This window comes from Ambystoma mexicanum, chromosome 4p, assembly GCF_040938575.1.
Source record: "Ambystoma mexicanum isolate Mex_15411 chromosome 4p, UKY_AmexF1_1, whole genome shotgun sequence".
NCBI lineage: Eukaryota > Metazoa > Chordata > Amphibia > Caudata > Ambystomatidae > Ambystoma > Ambystoma mexicanum.
The window spans coordinates 1,269,440,739-1,269,466,365 of NC_090927.1; the positions used below are offsets into that span (position 1 = coordinate 1,269,440,739).

At 41.4% G+C, this 25,627-nt stretch overlaps 1 protein-coding gene across 2 annotated transcripts in view; it reads left to right on the plus strand.

The window, feature by feature from the left end:
- THBS2 (thrombospondin 2) overlaps nt 1-25,627 on the plus strand; it is a 389,899-nt gene that overhangs the window by 332,806 nt on the left and 31,466 nt on the right. For both annotated transcript variants that reach the window (XM_069606958.1, XM_069606957.1), the window contains exons 18-20: nt 168-395; nt 5,011-5,282; nt 17,355-17,452. In XM_069606958.1, the coding sequence (XP_069463059.1) occupies nt 168-395; nt 5,011-5,282; nt 17,355-17,452 (598 nt within the window). The remainder of the gene's footprint in view (nt 1-167; nt 396-5,010; nt 5,283-17,354; nt 17,453-25,627) is intronic.

Below are 25,627 nucleotides of genomic sequence, written 5' to 3' on the forward strand. Positions count from 1 at the left end.
ATAATGGTTATACTATTCTTGCCCCCGGCATGTTGGGGATATGTACATTTGAAAGAGACTGATGAACTTGTCTTTGTTTCACATCATGCACACATAGCACTGTTCAGTGCCTGTAGTCATTTCTGTAAGTTCCTGACAGAGTGTTTGTTTTTTCTTTTTTTTCATAGGTGATGGTAGAGGTGAAGCCTGCAAGGATGACTTTGATAATGACAGCATTCCAGATATCATCGATGTGTGCCCTGAGAACAATGCAATAAGTGAAACTGACTTCAGGAAGTTTCAGATGGTTCCACTGGACCCGAAGGGCACTGCTCAGATTGATCCAAATTGGGTTATTCGCCATCAGGGCAAGGAGCTGGTGCAGACCGCAAACTCTGACCCCGGCATCGCTGTTGGTAAGTATTGTTCTGCAGTAAAAAGGAAAGGGAATGATCCACCAAATGACACTGCAAGAAGAATGCATCTTGCAATCTCGAATTACTCTCTTTACATTGCTTAATACATGTTATTCTTAAAATGTTTTCACACACAGATGTTTGATATGGTGTTAAATGTAATATTCCTGAATGACAAATCTCAAGGCAAACAGCCAAGAAATGAAAAATATGATACACAATACATGGTAGTGACAAAACAGAAAAGAGCAAGCAAAATAGTAGAATGGTAAGACTGTGTAAAAAAGGGAGGTTTATGTGATATTTATATTTTATTTGTATTGCGCTCAGACACAAGTGTTTCAGAGGGCGACGAGGCAAGGGAGGGGGGACAGGGGAGAACAAAACAATGATCTTACTAGGCCCAGTGACATTGAGAACGCACAAGTGCATTGGAGAGGGAAAGGGGAAAGTGCATGGGGGTAGCAGTCAATATCAATATTAAAATAGTAGAATGTGTAAAAAAGGGCAGTTTAGAAGAGCAAAGTATAGAGTAAAGGCAGTGTAGAGTAGAGGCAGAGTATAGAGTAGGGGCAGTGTAAAAGGGTAATGTACATAGGCAATAATGAGTAATTGAAAAGGGCTGCTTGTAGAAAGATCAAGGGGGTGACATATTTCAAATCAAATCCTATGTGAGTGCGGCAGCAACATGACATCTCTCACATTTTCTGAGAAAGTGGTTTACTCTTATGAAGTACATGGGGTGTTCACACGCACATACACACACTGCCCATACACACACTGCCTGTAAAGTGTTCTTTGAATGATCATGTAGGGATGTTATACTCAGTCTTCTCTATTTGCAGTCACACACCAGAGGATGTTTGTTTTGCCCAAGGAAGGATTCCCTCATCAATTCTGTTTCTGTTATTTTGGGTTATATAGAAGCACAACTGGAACACTGCAATCTATTTCTGGTGGTGGTGTTTTTTTTAAAAGACACTTTTGTGGTCGTGATCAATTTTCATCAATTGCAAAAGTGCCTTAAAACATCTGCGGCACTAAAAATAGGTTTTGTGTTGAACCTAACATTTTCCTAACAGCGTTTCTTGACGACTATGGTACATTGTACGGGCTTTTTATGGACAGCACGTCTATTTTGTATGAGTGCTGCACCCACAAAATTGCTCTAACAATGCAGTTTTTTCAGCGGCAACATAGGTACTGCAAATAGGAGGATTCCAAGTAATTAAATGTTATTGTTTTGCTAAATCAATGTCATGTCAATGATGGAGAAATTACGCCGTTAATAAGGAATCATGAGACAATGGGCCTGATTCACAGAACTTTTTCCAATGGGATTGCACCATTAAAAAACGTTTCTGGGAATCAAGCCCAATGACTTCTGGTTAGACTAATTCATGATTTCACCTTGCAAAACATACCATTAATGGGTGCTGCACTTTAATACAAGAGCTGTGCCTTATTAGTATCCATTCTTAACTCTGTGTCCCATGGGATTTAATCGAATCATTAAAATCTGTCATTAAAATATCCTCTTCACGAAATTTGGAACCTAAGTTGGTGATACCAACTCAAAAGTCATCCCATTTATTAACCTCATTGATCTTTTCAGAGGAAACCCAGTCAGTCAGGGACATCATTTGGGGGACGCCAGGGGTCACACCGGCGACCACTGAGGTATCCCTTGCTACCCCTGTGGTCTCTGTTGCTACCCGTAAAAAAATATATATTTTTTTTACCAAAAAAATTGACGCTTCTGGGCTGTGGCCAGCACCATGTGGCTCTTTGTTTCTGGAGTGGCTGGCTTTCTTGTTCAAGCCTCTTAAAAAAAAACAAGGATTTCCACTAGTGTAAAACTTTGAGAACTGGCCATAAATAAGAAAGAATAGGAATAACAAATCATTTGTGTTTCTGGAATTCTATACAATAATTGCTAGACTCATTAAGGGTATATTTCAGGCACAATTCAGGGAGTGAGTCGCCGATTTATTCTGTTCTGAAACACCTAAAATTCGCAATGCAAACAAAAACTTCCAAAAAGCTCTTAGAGTAGAATAAGCATTAATTTCGGATTATGTATTTTGCTTTTCACAAGTTGCAGTTATAGCGTGTTTTTTTCTGCCGTTAATCATCACAAGACATTCCATCTCAGTGTCCTCGGTCACTTGACAAAATCCTTGTGGCACAATTAATGCTTGGTTGAAATGTGGTAATCTTTCCTATCTCCATAGCATGCTGTTCAGGATGTGTTTGCATTTATGAGGTAACAATTTCCCAGGGTACGGGATGCCATGTGAGTGAGCTGCTTTCCCTGCGCTACTCCAAATTCTTTAACACACTGTTATGAACACTCCCAATAGTATGTATTTTGCTAACCTCTGAAGCCTAAAAAGTTACATGTGGCCAACTTTGCACCAGAACTTCAGATGAACTGGCCTTCTGTTAAATCTCAGTTACCAGTCCAATGGTATCCAGTACAGAGTGTAATTTGCTTTCTGACTTTGAGAATATTCAGACATGTAATTGCTAATTTTACTATAGCAGGTAAAATAGCTATAGCCAATAAGATAGCTCAGTGGGTTGAACGCTCGCTGCTGCAATGTGTGTCTGATCGGCTGGTTGCAGGTTGGAATGCCGGCAAGGCCAACACAGCCTTTCATTCTTCTGATAAATGAGTACCAATACAGGTTGGGTGACATGTATGTATATTTGTTCTATAAAAAGTACTTATGCAGAAGTGCTATATAATAACACATCATTATCATTTGGCCTTGGATGTCTACTTGCATTCCAGTAATTTGTTAATACGGGTCTATACACGCTGATATTTATGATACATATGGTGATCCGTTCTTGTTTGAAATGTATATCACGTTACAGTGATAGCGTAACCGTATTTTTCGTTGTATACTTAGGAACAATGCTATGTGATGCCATTTCCTGTTTTGTCAATGGGTGAAAATTTGTGTTTTTATGGCTTCCCATGATGTCACTTTGGGTGGGGTCAAATGACATCACTTCCTGTGATGTCATCAGAGGTCAAGGGTTGTGTGATGTCACTTCCGCTACACTTGGCATGTTAGTGAAATGTCATCCCTGCAGTCAGTGATTGTGACTTTAAACTTAAATCCACTCTCAGTTCACACTTTTCTTAGGGATAAAGGAACGATTTTTGAATGCTGCTCAAACGGACCATTGCTGCACATGATTGAATGATTGAAAATTGTATTACATTTTTCAGGAATCTTTTTGCATGTTATCGCATGAACCATGGCCCTGATGGAATGGTAAATGTTCATATAGTAGAAAGTACATTAACAAAAAATGTCAAAATTATAAAAACTTGGAAACCAGATATGTTGGTACCTAAAAACGAAGAGGAAAAAAGTCCTCAAAGTTGTTGCTTATCTCTACAAAAATATCTTCTCCGTGATAGCATACAAAGTAGCAATAGTGCTGTCTTAGACAAACGAAAGAGCAATAGTGATAATAGTATCACAATGTGCATAGTGATTCATGACAGGTTCTTCCCACTTTTTGTGCTGTATTAACGAAGCCTTAAGGACCAAGAGAGTTGCTATTTTCATGGAATAATAACCCCTCCCCCATGTTATTTTCTGAGGTGAAGCTGAGAGCTTTAATTTGGGGAAGTGTCATTATCCAAAGAAATAATGGTACCTCCAAGCTCTATAAGGCTTTAAACAAATGGAGTTGTGAAACTAAAAACAAAAGGGTTTCATTGTGGGCAGTGTTTGAAGTGGGCGGGGCTTCCCTACTGTAAATAAAAACATTCCCTTGAACAGCGGGTGTGTTTGGGTGTTTGGATTGCGTGTGGGAGGGGGTGTGGTGATGGCGTTTGTGGGGGGCGGGGGCAGGCCACCAGGGAACATAGTTCTACTACATTTTATCGTACCCTTCGACCACTGATTGTGGGGAACTTATGAGTGCCCATAAGCAACATGTAATGTTAATTTGATGAACATGGAACTAGCATCAATACACTTTGCCCATGTGTTTCATTGTTATTTGTTAGTTTAGGGAAGCAAACTGCAGATGCTCCTCTCTGCCTTTATATAGCTTAAGACAATTGTTTATGTGCTGAATTTTTAAAACAAGGTCTGTAGCACAGATTATAAACTGCATTCCAAACATTCTGACTGGCTGAGGGAATGTCTATAATGGAATCAATGTGTTAAATAAGCTTTATAGACATGGTCCAAGGGCCGCACATTAATGGACCTGTAGACGGAGTTAAAGGCCTTTAATGTGGTTTAAGGGTCCAGGACATTCTTTATGGCCTGAGGTCTTGGTCTACACAGCTATAAGTACCCTTGACACACTATTAATGGCCCTGACACGTTGGTGTTTGCCTTGGATCAAATCTAGCAGTGTTAATGTGTTTTTTCTCCATTTCCATCACTATGAAGGATTTTGTTTGTTTTTAATACCAGTTTGTATAGCCCTCAAATTGATGCATTAGAGCGCACAATGGGCGTTCTAAGGGTTCACATATTTCAATGAACCCCTATGATTAAGTACACCTTCAAATTACTCCTGATTTCCATCATACAGGAGTGCTGTTCTAACCGTTTTGTGTACATGTTTTGTGCAGGTTTTGATGAGTTCAGTGCTGTGGACTTCAGTGGCACATTCTATGTAAACACAGACCGCGATGACGATTATGCAGGGTTTGTGTTCGGCTACCAATCCAGCAGCCGCTTCTATGTTCTGATGTGGAAACAGGTCACACAAACATACTGGGAGGATAAGCCATCCAAGGCCTATGGTTATTCCGGTGTGTCTCTCAAAGTGGTGAACTCCACAACAGGCAGCGGCGAGCACTTACGAAATGCCCTCTGGCATACAGGAAACACACCTGGAGAGGTAGGATGACTAACGAAAGATTCCTAAACTTTAGCAATTGCATGTGTGTGGTTAGAATATATCCACTGAGCATCACTTCTGTATACTAGGTTATTTTTATATATCTCACAATAAATTGCCTTCCAATGGCAACATTTAAATGATACTTTCTGAAAGTGTCTTGTGTGTCACATAAATGCTGCAAAGTGTCATTAGAAACGTTAGACCTGATTCACAGAAGCGTTTTAGAATGGCGCAATCCCATTGAAAAACGCTTTATAAATCAGGCCTGTTGACTATCGCTGTGCATATAATGGCTATTTTTATATTGTGCTTTTATGACACCCATCGAAATAACGAATTAACAAACGTACAAGTAACCAATGAAAATAATGTGAAAACAAAAATAAAACTTCTCCATTTCCATGAGCATGGACTGTACAGCTAGGTGCTAAATGGAAATAAATGACAATTCGCATTTTCATTTTTTTTTCCATACGTAAGATGTTTAAAATGCATCCATTTCATGTGATTTATTTAATCTGTTTTCTATGTATGAAAACTTTTCCTTACCTCTGGGAGTGGGCCTGGGCAAAATAATTTAGCTGAAGTCCAAACCACGTGAATTGTGAGAAGCTTTTGATTTGTTGGTCTCACCCAAACGTTTGGGTGATTAAAATTTAAAGTTGATAAAGACACGTGTTTAGGTATTTATATATTGAATATACTGTGGTGAAGGGAAGCCATCCTGCAGGTTAATGTGTCAGTTTACATTATTTTCTAATTGCTTCGGGAAATAAAACCTCTGCAGTGCAGGGCTATTTTTGGCGGGGAAGCTTTTGGAAAAGGTAGGTATTCGTTCAGCAGTAAAATGCTTAAAAAGTACAGACAAAAAATTCCCATCTCACAGCAGACTGTAGTCTTCTGTATTATCACAGAAGGAAGACTAGCTACTGCTATCTAAGCTATAGAAGATGGCAGTTGTTTCAGTGCTTAATTTGTGCCGGTGTTTGCCGGTGGCCATCACCGGCAATTTTTTTTGGTACCGGCACTCGTTTGAATCTGAGTGCAGACTGCAACTGAGTTGCACAGCCTGATTCATGGAATTATTTGCATGAAAAACACAGATTTGTGCGCCTTTCTGCCCGAAAATCCCTGTTTGAAGTATAGGAATTTTCGGGCAGAAAGGTGCGCAAATCTGCGTTTTTCACGCAAATAATTCCAAGAATCAGGCTGTTAGAGTCCTTCCTTGGTCATGGTCGGGGCCGGCCATGCCTTGTTGTTGCCATTTTATTTTTGGGAGAGATCTAACGGCTCCCAGTGCTCCGGAGCGACAGTGACAGTCAGCTCTTCTTAAAAAATATGCCAACAACGATGAGGTCCGGCGACTGCACACCGCAGCAGGGCCTCTGCAACTGGCTGCAGAGGCCTTGGTGTGCTGTGCGACCACCAGGAAGCCTCATTTCTTTGGCTTTCTTTTTAGCAGATCACTGGCACTGATCTCACCCTCTCACATAAGTGCTGCTGCAGTGCTACTGCTCTACGCACACTGGCACCGCACAGGCCCAAATGCTCATTGTTGTTGGGCCGGCACCAGCAATATGCAGCATACCTGCTGATTGCCTTTGCCATCGGGGCCCGGTCCCATGGATGCTGCAGCTGGTTGAGTCCTCCAAGACAGTAGCTTTTGACAAGTTAGTCAACTGGCCTGGAGGGCCCGACCTGTCTTTTGCATGCACAACAAACAACATATGCTTAGTTAAGTAAATTGCACTAACTTGCTTGTAGCTTCCTAATTAATTTAAAACTGCTGCTGCGCCGCCCAGTATGTAATCATGCTCCAAGCGGCACACCAGCTGATTTCTTTTTTTTTATTGCAACGCTGGGTGTCACTCGGTGAGGTCACCCATTTTGTTAATGTGTGCGTGAGTGTCTGTGCATGCCAGCCCGCCAGGGGTGCGTAGAATCAGTGAGTCTTAGAAACACCCTGGCTGGTCCGCACAGACCGGCAGTGGCACAGGACAGGAATCAGCAGAGCCGGCCGGTGGCAATTGAGCCTTTTTTTGTTCCTTGAAGCATTGGGGACTGGGACAGTAGTAGTCATCCCCAGCTCCACTCCAGTCCAGCTGCCAATACCTGTATACAAATGGAGGAGGGGTGTCCTGGCTGTGGGAGTCAGAGCTAATTGTGACTTATTCAATGCAAATCAAATCTGTAGTGGATTAATTACCCTTCAGTGGTATTATTTATGCATATCCTAGGGTAGGTGTACATAAAAAAAGGAAAATAATAATACACATGCGCTAGCTTGTTTGTAAGAAGAGGTACAGCTTTATTTAAGTTACTGTCCTCATCCACTTGACTATTTTATAAAGAGATAATGAGTTCAAAATGCAAAGGTGCAATCAACCCACACAAATAACACACCAACATAAAAATTGTGTGGTGAGCATAAACCAAAACAAATTGATACATGAATATGCATGGTAACAGTAATAGAGAGAGACACATATACAATTCTAATACTTTCTGTTCTCCTCCTTATTTACCATGTTATTACATCAGGTTTTAGACATGTTATCCTAACCAAAGTAGAACTAACAAAACCTATTGTTCCTCTAAGATGAAGAGCTTGGATGGGTCTAACATAGCCAGGCTAAAGGGTGACCAAAAATAATGGATCAACGTCACTGAAATAAATCCAAACAAAGATTTTTAGGGGACCTAACAGCACCGCAGGATGTGATGTGCACTGTAGAGAATGAAGGGGAACTAAGATTACTACACGTAGTGTGTAAGGGATAATGTGAGAGCGCAGTGGTTAAAAAACCTAGCACATAAATATGTCACTACTGAAAGCAAAGGACACAACAAATTAATGAAAAGCTCTAGTTTTCTCGTATTGATGGTCAAGAACTGACCTTGCACCGGACTGTGTCCTGGGTTGTAGCCAGGAGGCTAAGGATGCTTGGAGTCAGGTGAATCCCTCATCTGGGATAGTGGGTGGTAAGTACACCTCACAGCAAAGAGCTGGTAAAAAGAGGAAGGGCAGAGAGAGGCTCTGATAAGTGAATGTCCCCTATCATACTACCACAGAGGAAGACCTGAACATACAATTAATGATTGCGTGAAAAGTGTGCACAAGGCTGGATGTACCTTGAACTTGTGATGAAAAAATCCAAAAAGGACATCTGTATGTTCCTGGAGGTAGGCAAACTCGAAATATGTGCTGGAGAAGCCTAGCACACGGCGGTGGAGCGAGCTGCACAAGTCTGTGAGAGCCAGAGAAAGATGCGGCAAAATGGTAAGAAAGTATCCACAGTAAAGGCAAGGTACAGAAGATCGAATCCCGTGCACTGGCAGGCTGCCCAAAATGAGTGGAGTACCTGCTGTTCACGAGCCGCTGTGGATACGTGGAATAAGGATCTCGGTGGAACTCAGAATGAAGCTGTGTCCCCAGGATGTGCATGCACAGATGCAGAGAGAAGAATACTACACCGTGGCGCATGCGCATACGAAGCGGAGTCATGGCAACCTAATGCTGGATCCACGGGTGCACGGGACTCACCTTCAGTTAATGGCGGCACGAAATACAGCAGACAAAAAAAGACGTGCTGTAGGCACCGCTGGGTGGCCGTGCAGCACTGAGGAAGAGACCCTGGAGAGTTGTGAGCAGCACAATTATGCCGATGTGATGGAATCAAGAGCAAGAGGGCAACGCTGCGGTTAGTGGTTGCGTCCTGAAGCCCTGTGTGGGGTGCGATGGAATTCCCTAATAACTGCACTAGGAGTGCTAGACCCCAAACGTGAATTGTAAAAACATATGATAAATACATTGTACAGAGTGAACTATACAGAGGTGCCTACTGTCAAAAGATGGGCGACGGGGCACACAAGGTGGGCGACGGGGCACAAAAGGCAGGAGCAGCCAGTGGGAGGGTGCTCATTAGAAATGGCCCTGAGGTTGTGCCTCATTAAGACCTATAGTAGTGGACTGGAGTTTATACATCCACCATGACTCTTTGAAATTAAGGGAGTTAGTGATGTTGCTGGTGTTGTGTACTTTGTCTGCAACCCACCAAGTAAAATTGTCTGGGCCATGCCGAAATTCAAGGAAGTGCGGTACCAGTGGTGCCATGAGTGTTTTACAACAGATTCTGGACCGGTGTTCACCAATTCTTTTGTGTACCGGTCTCAATGTTTGATTCACCTGATTCCAAGCACCAAGGGCTACAACCCAGGACCCAGTCCAGTACAAGGTGAGTTCTTGACCATCAATACGAGAAAACTAGAGCTTTTAATAATTTTTTTGTGTCCTTTGCTTTAAGTAGTGACATATTTATGTACTAGGATTTTTAACCACTGCGCTCTCACATTATCCCTTACACACTACGTGTAGTAATCTTAGTTCCCCTTCATTCTCTACAGGGGAAACCTTACCTTGGCTCCATGAAGAAGGCTGTGATCCACTGAAAGCCTAAAACGTCCTGGGACCCTCACACCCTGCGGTGCTGTTAGGTCCCCTAAAAATCTTTGTTTGGATTTATTTCAGTGAATGCCGATCCATTATTTTTGGTCACCCTTTAGCCTGGCTGTGTTAGACCCATCCAAGGTCTTCATCTTAGAGGAACAATAGGTTTTGTTAGTTCTACTTTGGTTAGGATAACATGTCTAAAACCTGATGTAATAACATGGTAAATAAGGAGGAGAACAGAATGTATTAGAATTGTATATGTGTCTCTCTCTATTACTGTTACCATGCATATTCATGAATCAATTTGTTTTGGTTTTGGTTTATGCTCACCACACATGTTTTATGTTGGTGTGTTATTTGTGTGGGTTGATTGCACCTTTGCATTTTGAACTCATTATCTCTTTATAAAATAGTCAAGTGGATGAGGACAGTAACTTAAATTAAAGCTGTACCTCTTCTTACAAACAAGCTAGCGCATGTGTATTATTATTTTCCTTTTTTATGTACACCTACCCTAGGATATGCATAAATAATACCACTGAAGGGTAGCTAATACACTACAGATTTGATTTGCATTGAATAAGTCACAATTAGCTCTAACTCCCACAGCCAGGACACCCTTCCCCCATTTGTATACATACATTTATACCCCTTAGACCTGGGTCTGTTTAGGGCTTTCCCTCCTGTGAATACAGCTGCCAATACCAGCATGCTCTAGGCTCAAGGTAAGTACATGTGTCTCATCACAGGCAACTCGTTCAATCTCACTGTGCCTAACCTGTAAAAACTGCTAAGCCCAGTCCCTAATATTTCAAAATGGTAAGCTCCTCAGAGTAATTCAGTTCTCAGTGTGCACACTTCAAAAGATCTGCCCTCATGGTTTAGTTGGCGATAGCACTGCTGATCTGATCTGGACCACTCTCCATGTTCCAGCTAGAGGGTCTCCATATATCTTGGGACATCCTCCATTTCAAAGTGCAAGACAAGTGTACAAAGTGGGTGGCACACGTGGAACTGGAGACAGTACCCCTGTGTTCGGAGACAAAGCAAATTGAGAATGTCTGCTGTAAGTATTGAACCAAAGCATTAAATGGGATGTAATGCCATTCTATAATAATTTAGTTCATGGAGTGTTTCATCTGCTACAGTATATCTACATCATTGGTAGCAGAAGATATGTACTCCCTAAATCCACTGCATGCCAGATGGGAGGACTCTATAAATGAAAGAAAACGAGTTCACTATACTCTAGGAGCCTGACAAATTCTAGGTAGCTTCAGAAGGGTTATGCCACTTCCTTACAATTATTTTTAAAAACCTGTGGAGCTTTAAAACCTTTTTTTCTTTTAAAAAGTCACTGGTTTTTCACTATGGCCGAAATAGTTTACCCACACCTCATTGGCGTTTCTGACATACCATTTGTCGTCTCCATCAAAGGAAAGGGAAAGCACAAATTTACTGTGGGTTGTAGGACTGGTCTTAGTTTAATTCAACTGAGTTATAATTTTGAATTGGTATATCTCAGTGGAGAACCATTTGTTAAAACAGTTTTGAGGAAAAACACTCCTTAGGATCAATGGCTCACTCTCCGCCCCGATCTCCCTGACCTGCGTAACCAGATAGGAGTGCCTGCTATCCCCACTGCTATTCGCACTTATCATGGAATCTTTCACCCAAAAGATCAGTCAGAATAGCTATATCAAGGGCCCCCAAGTCGGTCCATCTCAGCACAAAATCGCCCTATACGCAGATGACGTGTTGCTCACAATCTCGGAGGACCGCTCCTCACTACAGCACGCCCTATCTGAAATAACCAGCTATGGAGAGGTCACTGGCTTCTCCATCAACTTCAGCAAATCGGTGGCACTGGGCGTAGGTCTCTTCCCGGAGGAACGGGAAGGACTGGTCCTGATGTGTCCAATCGCATGGAAGAGGAAGGCCATTCCCTAACTAGTGGTCCAGCTACCCGCAAACCAGAAGGACATTTATCAGGTCAACTTCCCCTTACTCTTCAAAGAATTGGAGGGCGATTTGAAACGCTGGGCAACCCAGAAAATGTCACTGATGGGACGCATAACGGCCTGCAAAATTAACTTACTCACAAGATTTCTTTACTCCTGTTCATCCCTCCCGGTGGCAATCCCAGCACCCGCCCTTTGCGACTTGCAGAGGAAGATGCTCCGGTTCATCTGTAGGGGTAAAAAAGCCAGGATCCCCCAAAAAAAATGCTAGGCAACGCAAGACTGGGCAGAATGGGCCTCCTCAACCTGCAATCCTACAGGGTGGCAGCGCAACTAACGCACGTTCGCGTGTGGCAAATAACCACCAACCGCCCTAGATGGGTGAACTAGAACAATCACGGCTCCCACTCCCCCTGCGATTTCTTCCGCACATCCCACCCTCTCTCAGAGAACGATGGGAAGGACTCCTGCTGGTGACTAAACACACTCCGACCTCCTGGGATTGGGTGCTGAAACATAAGGGAATCTCGAGGGGACTGAGCCCCCTATCGCCAATATTTCACAACCCAACCTTCTCGCCTGGGGTGAACCCCCGAAATTTCCAGAACTGGATAGCGGGAGGCCTCGAAACTTTGGCTCAGGTATATGAGGGAGAACTACCCTGTACCTTTAAACAATGTAAGGAGAGGTTTCAACTCCAAGAAAGAGACAGATTAACATAGATTCAGCTATGCCATTGGTGCTCCCATCCCCAAAATCTTCAAGCAGCCACGCGCCCTCTCACTTCCCTCGAACTAACCCTCAAGGACCTCCCAGCCCGGGGGAAGGATTTCCACCCTATATAGATGATTTCTGGGGGACTTTCTGGCCTCAAAACCCGTTGTATGGCCCAGTGGGAGGCTGACTTGGGACACCCGGTTGAGGACCAAGCCTGGGTGGACATTTGGACTCAAACACATATGTCATCTGCCTCCGTCACCAACAGAGAATGTGTGTACAAAATTCTGCTGCGTTGGTAATACTCCCCCTTCACGCTCCATCACATGAACCACTCCTTCAACCATGCTTGCTGGAGAGGGTGCGGCCGACCTTGCTCCTTTTTCCACATGTGGTGGGCATGCCGAAGGATCTAACAGTTCTGGAAACTATGTTTAGCGGCCATTGAACAGATCACTCAGACGGCTCTCCCCCTGGAGCCTGAGCCCGTCCTCCTAGGGGCCCCGATTGCCGGGATCTATCTGTGTTCCGGAAACAAAGCTAAACTGCTAACTCAATGCCTTCTGGCTGGGAAAATAGTGATCGCCCGCTTCTGGAAAGCCCCGGACGACCCCTCTATAATCCAATGGTGTGGGAAAATATGGGACATATTGATCGCGGAGAAGGTAACAGCGGCAAAGGCCGGATCCCTCCACCGCTTCTAGAATATTTTGGTCCCGGTGCTGGAATATGACCAGCAATTTCCCGCATTGACCTAGAAGCCCACCAATATCCGGCGAGCCTTGAAAGACTGTGACTCTCCCTGAAAAGGGAAACAAAACCGAAGCAGGCACAGTAAACACAAACTAGCGGGAAGCTTCCCCAGACTAACGGCCATGGAGGGAGGCGGTTAGGGGATTGGAAAGGGATTTATAGTTCTGCTTTACATGTCTCGATTACTCTGTACTGTTGGCACCCTGCCTTGATTTAAAATAAACATATATTTTTTTTTTAAAACGGTTTTGAGGGAGAAGTTTCTGAGGGGCTTCTTTTTAAAAAACTGGCGATAAAACTTATGGTGAGACCAGTGATTGTTGGCTGACATCCAAGTGGGTGGTTGGGTCACAGTTGCATTAACATAGTACCAGACATTGAGCCTCATTGTGACCCTGCCGGTCTGGTAAAAAAATGCTGGTATTTATGTATGCTGGAACTTTACTGAATGGCAGAGTAAGTATGCCTGTGGGGTAACCTGACTTACCTCCAGCCAAGAGCTGTAAGTAACCCAGGCCCCCACCGGCATAAAACAGCCGATATATTCAGCACTGGTATTGCCAGTGCCGAAAAAATACCAGTAAATCCCCTTACTCCATGGAATGGGAATTTACCAGTGGTTCTTCCGCCTGTAATAGGTTCCATGGTTCGATGTAATAATGTCCCCTCAAAAATATCACCATGCAATAAAATGGCTGAAAACTTGCTGTTTTTTGCAGAGACTTTGTTACATGGAACATGCGGGGGACACCCCTGCAGCATTCAAACCCTTTTTCTTTTAATGGGGAGCTCCCCCTGTTCATATATATATGGTCACCTATATAATGTTGCCACAACCTTTTCCCAGTGATATTATATAATGCGACCATATGTATAGGGATATTATTACCTGATAACCTGTAATATTCTGGTATTACCAGGACATCAGGTAGTGGAAACGGTATGTGCATTTGCTGGTATCCTGGCAGATTTTCCGCCAGCATACCGGCAAACCTGGAATGAGGCCAATTGAGTGTTGATATTTTTCAAGACCTGCATAAAGGGATGCTACACTGGTCTGCTTAAATGATGTTGATCAGTTGCACACTGTTGACAAAGTGGTGAAGAGTGGTGAGTTGTAGGTCATAGGTGTGGCATTTTGGCCATCCCGCTGAGAATCTGTAACAAGGCTTTGGAGACACCTAGCAAGTTTTTTGTTCTCATTATTCTACACACCACAGGAAACAGTTTATCACCCAAAATGCTGTGACATGTAGGTTATTGAGAAAGTACTGCAATAATATGATGGAATCAGAAGCGTTAGTAATCAAGCTATGAAGTAAAGTGTGGAAACACATTTTTTACTTTATAATTACTTTAAAATCAATGAAATGATTCAAAATCCTTTCATCATCCACTACAAGTATTACCCATGACTTTGCAAAATGGGGCAGGAGTGTGGCTGCTTGTTTGTGAACTTGTGACCGTTTGTGTGACAGGGTGGAAGTTAACTTTGGACCACCATTGCTTTTGTGGTGTAAATGAAGATATTGGTGATCTATGGGTCGGCTTAACTGATCCATATGTTAAAGTCACTTACGATGATCACATCTGAATCAGGAACAAGGAGTTGTGTGACTGCAGAAGTTAAGGACTCTTTGGAGGTGGACCAGGATCCTGGAGGCAGAAAATAATAATAACATTATCAACGGTGAGGGACCTGAAGGTACATAACTATATCAGTGTGCTTTTAGAGAGAGAGAAGGGAGTGAAAGATTCATTGCAGTGGCGGGGAGTGCATTTTTGTGTTTGAATGAGATGATGACAATGTCAGATAGCATATTTTTTTTAAGGTAAATGAATTCTGGCGCAACTAGCCTGGAGACCACTGGATTGTAACTTGTGTACAGGCGCATTATACATGACATCATATCATATCATAGTTGGAATAAGTTGTATTCAGTAATAGGATGTCCACAATCTTGTTAATCTGGAATGTATTAATTTCAAAGGTGTGAGTGGGTGCTGTGCAGGCATTGTGCAGTATGTATTTGTAGAGGCCTAAGGTGAATAGTTAAATATATTGATGGTGGGGAGTGATTGGGAACAGATTGTGCTGAATGCACATAGAAGAGTTAAATGGTGCCATCAATTTTCAGAGACAAGTGATATAGGATGCAGAGTAAATCTTTTTTGCTGGTGTGTGGATGTGGTTAATGTGTGAAATAGCATGTGATATGTATAGCGAGTTGGTCTTTGGGTGAGATTCCATTTCTTTTGAAATGCAGGTGCTGAGTGATTTGGGTGCATCCTCAGGTGTGACAGGTATGAGGTTGCCAAGATCCAAAGGAGGGGAGGCTTGAGAGTAGGATGCTAATGTGAAAGCAAATTTAGAAGCCACATTTGAGAGGTGAGTTGATGCCAAAAAAGGGACTCATTCTGGTGAAGCAAACGTGTAGAGGAAGTTCTATTATTTAGAAACAGTATTCAGACAGAGGCAGATTGTAGAAGTAAATCAGAGGAGGAGTAAGCAATCGAGTTGTCATCAGTGTGTTAGGGTGAGCCAAATTAGTCAGTAGTACAATAGGTCATCATGGTGGATTTTAGCCATAATCATCTGTGGCTTAGTGACTTGTTACTAGGGTAGCCTTCTTATAGACTTTTTTGTAAAGCACACATAATCCTTGAGCCATGCTTTATGTGTCTGGTTTGATGTACTAGTGGGAACAGGGAGAGTCTTATAAATTAACATATTTTTTGTTAATCACTTCAAAGGAGTGTTACCCTCTGTAATTGGGTGCAGTAGGCCTGGGAGTGCCAGAAAATGTCTACTGCTGTTTTGAAACCTCCATGGTGATGGCATCTGGGCACCTCCAGAGTGGTCCAGACCCTTGTCCTCTTAATTTATCTGGATCTACATTCAATTTTGAGCCTAAGTGCAAGCTGTATCATATTTCGTTTCAGGCATTCTCCCTTCTCCAAACCCTTCCTGCTTTTCCAAGCTCACCAGCAGGCAAAGGAAGATTAGTAGACTGCGATAGTGCCTTGTAACTGATCTCCCAAAAGGTGGGGCTTTTGAAGGTTGCATCCAACAAAGTTATAATCTGTATTTCTATTTTATTGCATTAGAGCAACATTTAAATCCAATTTATTTTCAAGTCAGGATAAACAAATGTCAACACAGTAACATAATGAAATTAGAAATCCATAAAAACAATATAATCTCACAGCTAAAATGAATTTGAAGACATTTTGTATTTCCTCTTTTGAGCTAAATATCCCGTTCACATATAGTTCATCCTAGGCTGATCCACTTCAGTATTCCAGGTCTACTCCAATAAGCAGAGGGTCTACTGCACAAAGACTAAAGACTATCTTTTATATGGATGAGCAGCACAAAGTAATTCCTCATAAGTGGGTGAAACTCAAATAGAAGAAAGGAAAATGATGTAGTGACTCGAAGTCACCAAAGTAACGTTTGCCAAAATGCCTTCTATGCTTTTCCTACTAAGCCTCCATACTACGGCGTGCAAGCTGACCCACACTAAAGATCTTCCATGAGTTTGTCTTGCATTCGGTCTTAGAGCATACCCTCTGTAAGTCCATAGGACGTTCTGGAATATACAGTGTGCACCAGGACATAAATAATGTGCTCCTTCGTATTAGACATGCCCTGTGCAGTACTCTTACTGGTGTGTTACAAAACACAATGTTGTGGTAGGTCCGGCAAATGGCACCATGCTACCAGTATTAGTGGTTCTGTAAGTGATACCACAGTAAGCAGCTACATTAAACTATTTTCACCACTGCTAGGGGCACTATAGCAACATATGCAAAAGGAAATCTTGTTTCAATGATGGTAGAGTTGAATAAACATACGTTTTATCTGTTCCAATAAGCAACCAGGTCAAAGATGAAAAGGGAGATATTCAATTTGGTTCTTTGATTAGAATTATTTAAATAATCCCAAGCAGGAATGAACACATCACAACTGTTGGACACCATTTAGTAACATCTATGTTGCCACTAATAACCCAATGGACAGCTTTGCTTTGAATAACATTGACAATGATAGGTCATTTGCTGTTATTCTATAACATGTGTTTCCCTATTAACCTGTTTAGAACTCCAAAAAGGTTCTGTTTAATATAACTGTATTCCTTTTCACAATTTTGAAAAGAAATTACATTCACATAATTTTATTTGCAGGTACGTACCTTATGGCATGACCCAAAAAATGTTGGCTGGAAGGATTACACTGCCTACAGGTGGCACCTGACTCACAGGCCAAAGACTGGTTTCATCAGGTGAGAGACTGCCTTGTTAGTTATTTAAAATATGTGTTCATTCAAATGTACACTCATTGTTATCATAAGATGTCTTTTGACCTTCAGAATTGCTTCTATGTGAATAACAACTGAAAGTGTAGTTGACTCCTATTGCAATTTGATGCTATATAAGATGGATTGAACGCCCCTTTACTTTATGTATTGTTTCTCCCCTTATGAATATTTTACGTTTACGTTGCACATTATTTATACATAAAAGCAGACATAAGGATCAACAAGTTCAGTGTTGGTGTAATTGGCTGAATCTAGCCGACCTTCTAATGTTTCTCGAGAATTCAAAATATGACTGCGGCCGCAAACTCTAGAGCAGTGGTTCACAAAGTGTAGCTCAGAGGCAACATGTTGCTCGTGGCGCCCTACAATGTTGCTCGCCAGTTGCTCTAGGCCATGGTAGGGAGGCCTAGAAGGAGGTGCTAAAGGGATTGAGACCTCGGTAGCAATATAGCCAGGACAGAGTTGTGAATTGTGCAAGAATGTTGGCCAATGAGCTTGCTGTAGTTTTAGTTGGCCTATTTCTGTAAATGCAAGATTTGAGTTTGTTGCTACCATGCAAATAATTTTTCAGAAAATGTTCTTACTTATTATTGTTAAAACATAGTCATCTTCACATACTTTGCCCAGCTGACAAATGTATTGATGAGCAAAATAATTGAACAACGTGCCCTTTGTGTCTTGGAGAAAATTGTCATATTTTGTTCCTTTTTACAGCTAGTAGGCACATAATGGACAAATGGGTGGCATGCATACCCAATTTTTCTTTATTAGATAATTTGCATGCACTGCTTTTTGTACAAGTGAGGTTTTTGTTTGATGCCAACATGCAGTATATTTATCAGAAATATTACTTTTAGTCTCACCTCTATTTATTTTTGCATAGTGTCCTTGTGGAAAAATCAATTGATACTCTGTCCACCTGCCACATGGATAATGGGCAGATAAGGCAAATACATGCCACATTTTTCTCAATTAATTTGTCCCCTATTGAAATCCATTTAAGTTACTGATAATAAGTTTAGATTAACAAGCCAATTAATGAATCCAAATACCTAGTTAACACCACCACACCCCGCTATGAAGTGTTCTTCAAATGCTTAAAGTTTTGATAAATGTTTGCCACAAAAGCTTGAGGAAAACCATTTTGAGCAGAGAAAAGAGGCCCCGAATCCTTTAGAAAAATGTTTTGCACCAATGTTACAGGCCCCTGGTGCTATTTGCTGCACTGTATGCCATTACATGCCAAAATACATTTTAGGAGGTAACCTCCAAAGTCCCAGTGAAGTGGTCTGTAAAAATCTACCACGTAATGAGTATTACTCAATCAATGGTTATTCAATCATATTTCTCCATTAACAGTTGGCAAATTAAAAAAATGTATCATATTTCATAAAATTAACATCGATTAGTACAAGCCCAATATAAAAAAGCAGCTTTAACATATTCATAGAAGGTATATTAAAAAGCCTTATCACAATTAATTATATAAAGCATAGCTTCTATGCATGTCCACGCTTACGAAAAACAGAGAAACAATAATAAATTAATGGAAAATGCGCCAAATGTTCATCCCATTTTGCTTGCACACTTTGTGATTCCTCTTCCACATCATCTTCATTTATTGAGTGGTGGGTACATTTAAACATATCATTAGCATCAGCCGCCTGCATTCTGGGGATCTTAATTCACAGATTTCTCCATGCTGTTGTATATGTGTACGTAAGTCTGCATATGAGGTGAAAGTGGGCAGCTTATGACAATCTCTTGCTTTAAGAGCTATTTTGAGTTGGCTTCATATGGCAAATGTTGTTATATCCCACCTCACTATCCAAATGGACAGTGCCATTGAACTACCCGTACCACAAGTATTTTTCTATACATTGGGAGGCTGCAATCACACTTAGACTGACATTCACTTTATGATTACCAGAAAATCCCAGATGTGCTTTAAAAAAATAAGGTAAAAAATCTTAACTGGGCCGACATCTTCAAACTGAACACCACCAATTTAGCTCATAAGGCGCTACCAGGTTTACCTGGAGGGAGACCTGCTATTTGGCACAGGAATTTATTTTGCAACCCCTCTATGACATGACATTTCGAACCATCCCAGATTTTGCTGCCACAAAAAATGATGGAACAGATCTTATATTCCTGCAGGCACTTGTCAAATTTGAATGCCCCAAACTTGAAACTAAATCTTAAAAAACCCTTTATCCATAATGACGCCCTTTCAGCTGTCTTCTTAAAATGAGTGACCCAAGCACCACTCTTTGAGTAGAGTAGGCTCAAATAAAAATGAGTTTACCTACTCATCTCTACATTCATTTAAATAAGCTACAAAGTTTCACCCTTTTCCTGAACAGCATAATTTTTGTTTTGATCATATTTAATTTTAAACTATAGTCCCCGAAATAGTCATTTGTGTATAACAGGCCCTGTTGGATACCTGCCGGGGTAATGTCCAAAATAGAGGTGTCATCAGCATAAAGAAGGATGCTATACAATGTACTCTTCAGGGAGGTTGGATTAACTTTCCTAAAATAAGTACTAGGATCAAAGCCTGGAAGGAATAAATTGGGACCAAAGGACATCCCTGATTTTCACCTTTATTGGTGGGTAAAGAAAATGTATAATTCCCCAATCCTGTGTATCGGACAAACCCTGAGGTGTCTGCCTATCACAGGTGGATGAGATGTATTAAACCCTTAGAACCCCAAATAAAATGTAACTTATGCCACAAGATGTTTCTATCAATCAGATCAAATGCTTTCTCCAAATTTGAAAAAAGCCACAAATAATCGTCCTCCCTTAACCTTACTATATTTCGCTATGATGTTGCTCATAGTGAAGCAGTGGTCCATTGTACTAAGCCCCCCTGCTTGAGAGGACATCAATATATTGTTACTTTGAGCATACTCCTCCAGTCTAAGCAACAAATATTTCGAAAATTTCTTACTGGCCATGGGGAGGCTGATGGTCCAAGGACTACTCGTCCAAGGAGGTGGCATAATGCCTGTCTTGACAATTGCATTAAAGATAAAACAATTTGGTGTCTTTCAAAAACATGGCCATCTCTAAAAACTCCCATTGTTTTTCAATACATTCTTTTTTAGCATTTTTTATATGCCCTTTTGGAAATATAATTCTGGCCAGGCATTCATAGTTCTATTTTCTTTTTGAGATTCTACATTCTGCATCAAACCATGGGGCATCCCTTTCTATGACATGGACTGCCTGAACTGGTCGCCACTGTTTGCCAATAGCTCTATCCTGGATAGTTTCAAACAAAGACTCAAACTGACATTTTCCTTTGTGGCCTCTCAACTGTTTAACAGTTTTAAGAGAATATTTTTTAATATCTTGTGAATTAGTAATTCTTTTCAATGCCTTCTTGTCAGGTTTAGGCATCGCCAACCAGCCCCTTGGGCTGTCAGACAACTTCTTCATGGTGCCTATCCCTGCCTATAACTCAAGAGGATAGCGATCACTCTCTGTGCAATCAGAAATGCAAACTTTCATAGCATTCCTCAAGAAAAGACAGCCCAAAATAGGAACAGTATTACTGGTCTTGTATTCTAGGAATGCACCATTTGCCACTAAAGATCCTGGAATATCCTCAGGCAGAATCCCAAAGTACACCTGACTTTCAGTAATCTATTTGTGACCAATATTGCTGTCCAAAATGTGAATAATATTTCTTTAAAATATTTTGTTTGAGAATCTGAAGAATTGCACATGGTCTAGATAACTTAAGTACAGCTTATTAAAATGTTCTCTTAGCAACAGTATTCAATTTATAATTTGTGGTACCATCATTTTTTCACCAACTGAATGCTGATATGTTCCGTCAAAGAACTGATGTTGCACTCCATTTAATTTGATATGCAAATTTTGCTCCTTGCACACAAAAGGTTGTGGAGTATAAAAGGTGGCTGCTGTGCTTTTACTCTGGCAGAACGGGGTGTCTGTTCATCAATGCATAGATGGCCACGGTCAGTCTCATTATGAAGCCGTAAAGTGCTTGATTATGTAGCTCCTCTATTAGGGAATGGTGCATAGGATCCCCAATGACTTTACAGATAGTGGTCTGGCGGCATACTGCTGAGCCAGATATCATGGACATGGCCTGTCTTTTGCAAACGGTATGCATCCCTGGTGGGTACAACCTGTGCCTAGAAACCGTCGGAGGGAAATGCAGGAGTTTCAACAGGGTCTGTGGGTAGGAGAAAATTGAGTGATTCAATTTTATTTCCACTTTAAAAATGTCCCTTTCCCAAGCACAAATTCCACAGTGGGAACTGCCATTCAGTGATCATTGTTTCCAGAGTTTGCATTGGCGCCCAAAGCAAATGAAAACATGGCTGCACATTGGATAATAAAGAAGCACCTACATGACTCTTTCTATAATTTTACCATATAATTCACATAATGGGTCCCAGATGACCAAGACGAGTACAATTGCTTAGTTTGAATAGAATGTTTAATTTAGTAGACGATGAGCTGGTTTCCAAGAAAGCAATACTACTAATTGCCTGTCATGTTAGGAATTACTTGTGTTATAGTTTCCAACGTAAATGCAATATTGTTTATGTGGATTCTGAAGTTAAAACATTGATTAAAAATCATGCTTTTGAGGAAAAAGAGATTCTTCACGTTGACAGTATGTATATAGAGCAACGAAAACAAAACAAAACAGTTCAGTTTGACAGTAGCTCTCAATTCACTCCAGCAATGCAAACTATACCAACATTAGAGTCATGCATAATAATATCACATGGAGGTCATTATTGACCCCATTTCAGCCAGTCAAAATGCTCATAATACAGTCAATAACAATTGGTATTGAATGTATTTTGAACATTCTGACCTTAGAAGCAGACGAGGAGTAACTGCTTTAAATGCATATAGTGACGACAATGGCAAGGGTATAGGTATACCAGTGCTTATCCTTAATGCAATAACGAACAAGGATATATCATATTAATTGTGCTTGATATCACCATCTAAATATCTGTTTCTATGTCTGTTTTACACTAGTATTCTCTTTTACATCGGTATTCATACTTCATAACTTATTATTGTATGGATGTAATTAGTATTGTATGACTTGGCACTGTTACTTACATTTGATGGATTTTAACATAGGATGTTATTCACCACCAGTGTCTTTATGCTGTACTGTTAATTGTGCCGTTTTTAAGGGTTTCTTGCAAGGGTTCCACCCCAAAATTCAGTAAATATTGATTGATTGAAAACAAGGAAAGCAGAATAAAACTTACCTTACAACTTATATGCACAACCATGCTCTACTAAATTGGAAACACAAGAAAATACCTGTTGCCCTCTGCCTTGTTGTGCGGACGTGATCGCACTTTCTCCATCAGCTGCTGTATTGCAATACCGCCCAATACCCTGCTTCCTACGCCCGCTCCTCCAGTGCAACTATTGACACTCCCCCAGCCTCGACCTCGACCCGCTCTGCCTGCTGATAACATTCCCAGGCAAAGTCAGGTTAAGTCTGCATTCGCTGTCTCCGGCTGTCCATGGTGAGGACGTGTTACATCCTGCTACTATGAACTCAGACCCCAGGCCACTTCCCCAGCACACCCAGGCAATGCATTCCCTGGTTTCATGTCTTTTTCCATCAAGTTGCTGGCACCACTATTTGCGACTGTGATTCTACTTTGCTTAATGCCTCCAGAAAACCTTCACTTTGCTGCAAGACCAACATGCACTTCTATCAAAAACAATCTCATTTATCCCCCAATTTCTACAAACACTGCCACTATTGACCTAGGATTCTGGAATGCTAGGTCACTGTGTAACAAATCTGCTGCAGTTTTGGACCTATTTCTAAGACTAAACATGAATTCTGCCTCACAATACTACTGTTGCTGCCTCCCTAACCACATCTTTGACCTAGTTGGATCATGTCCCCTGTGCCACTAGACATGGAGTGGGCACTGGCATACATTATCGTTCTTTCCTTTCTGCTATCTCTTCTTCCATTGCTCTTCCGTCCTATTCCTCATTTGAATGTATCTATAAAATCTTCTCTAAGCCTTTTCCTGCCTCATTTATCATTGTGTATCGTCCCCCTGGGTCTGTCGGCTCCTTTTAAGAAGACATTGATCTCCTTTTGTCTCACATTTTGCCTACTCCTACTCCCGTCGTACTGTTAGGTGACTTTAAGCACCATCTATCCTCAAGCTACCCTACCATTCCTTTTCTCTCAGTTCTCAACTCCCACTTTCTTCTCCCTCTTGCAACCACTTCATCTCACATCTCACTGGCTCTTCTATTGATCTAATTTTCATCTCAAGTTCCACTGCATCTCCTGTCTTAGCCCTAGCTGTCTATCTCTCAGATCCCTATCTGCTTTCAGTATCACTAATTTCCCCAAGCTCTCCAAGTTCCCTGGTTCTCTCATCCCATCCACATCTTTTCACTGTGATCTACGTAACTTTACCCCATGCTTTTTAACACCACTTGCATCTCTGCTCTCTCTTCTCTCTCTTCTCCTTTGTTCTTCCCTGTTCTCATTGCTGATGAGGCTGCCTCTGTCATTTCCTCGTCTCTTTCTTTCTCTCTAGACCAACTGTATCCTCTTTCCTCCTCTCACCCATCCAGAAACCATCCCAAACCTGGCTATCTCCTCATCTTCGTTCTATGCATCATTGTCTTCTCCGTATAGAAAGGCGCTGGCTTAAGTCTAAGTCAATGCCTGATCCTTCATCCTACTTTTTTTATCATGCCTTTTATGATAAATGTTTTTTTTTTCTGCAAAGCGTCTTTATTATTCTGATCTCTTGCATACTCAATCTCCCCACCTTAAGCAGCTCTTCCAATCCCTTGCACAACCTTTTTCAAGATCATTCTGTCATTACACTCTGTCTGCTTCTGATTTTGCTAATTAATTCTCTTCTAAAGTCCTCTCTCTTCATCGTGACATTGAGGCCTCTTTTCCACCCGACGTGTTACCTCCTCCCATGTCCATTCCTCATGCTTTCCTTGTTCATTTTTCTCCAGTTTCTAATACTGATGTTCTTCTCTTACTAGCAAACACCCACCCCACTGCTTCTTCTACTGACCTGATTCCTTCTGCATAAATCCCTAAGGTCTATCCTCTTCTTGTACCCTGCCTTATTTCCTTTTTTAACATCTGTATTTCTATCTCTATTTTTCCTACATCGTTTAAACACAATTCTATTATCCCTAGCCTAAAGAAACCCACTGCTGATCCTTCAATTGTTTCTAACTTTCACGCTATTTCGCTCCTATCGTATCTTTCTAAACTATTAGAACGCCTTGTTAACTCCCAGATTTCCCCATTTGTTTCTGAGTCCTCTTTTCCTCCCCAATTTCAATCAGGCTTTCATCCCTTACTTTCTACAGAAAGTGCTCTTGTCTCTGTACTAAATTCTCTTCTTTCAGCCCGCTACTCTAAGCACTCATCTTCTTATTCTTCTAGATCTATCGGCTGCCTTTGACTGACGTCACTTTCATCGTTTGGTTTTACAGGTCCGGTTCTGTCTTGGTTTAACTAAAAGGTGTCTAATCAAATGTTTTTTGTCTCCTGGGCGGGCAAGTCCTCTACGTCCCTCTCGCTTGCCCATGGGGTACCTCAAGGGTCAGTCTTAGGTCACTTTCTTTTTTCTTTGTGCACATCCCATCTTGGAGCTATTATTTCCTCATTTGGCTTGTCTCATCATTTCTACACCGAAGACACTCAACACTTTCTATCCTTTTCTTCCTTCTCTCCTGAAATTCATCACACTCTTTCATCTTGCTTATTCACTATTAAATCTTGGATGTCTTCCCACTTTCTTACTCTTAATCCTGGGAAGACTAAAGTGCTGTTTTTTCCTGCTAACACTCCCCATCTTTCACCTTCTTTCATATCTTTTCCTCCTTCTAATCTTGCAATCTCATCTACGGCTCGTAATCTTGGTATCTACTTTGACTCAAATTTCTCATATTCCCATCACATTTCTCTTACCTCTTGTTCTTGTCATTTTCATCTTCACAACATCCGTAAGGCCGACCCGTTTCTCGCATTTCAAGCATCTAAACTTTTAATCTCCTCTTTAATCTTTTCTCGACTTTTCTACTGTTCAATTCTAGTGCTCTGTTTGG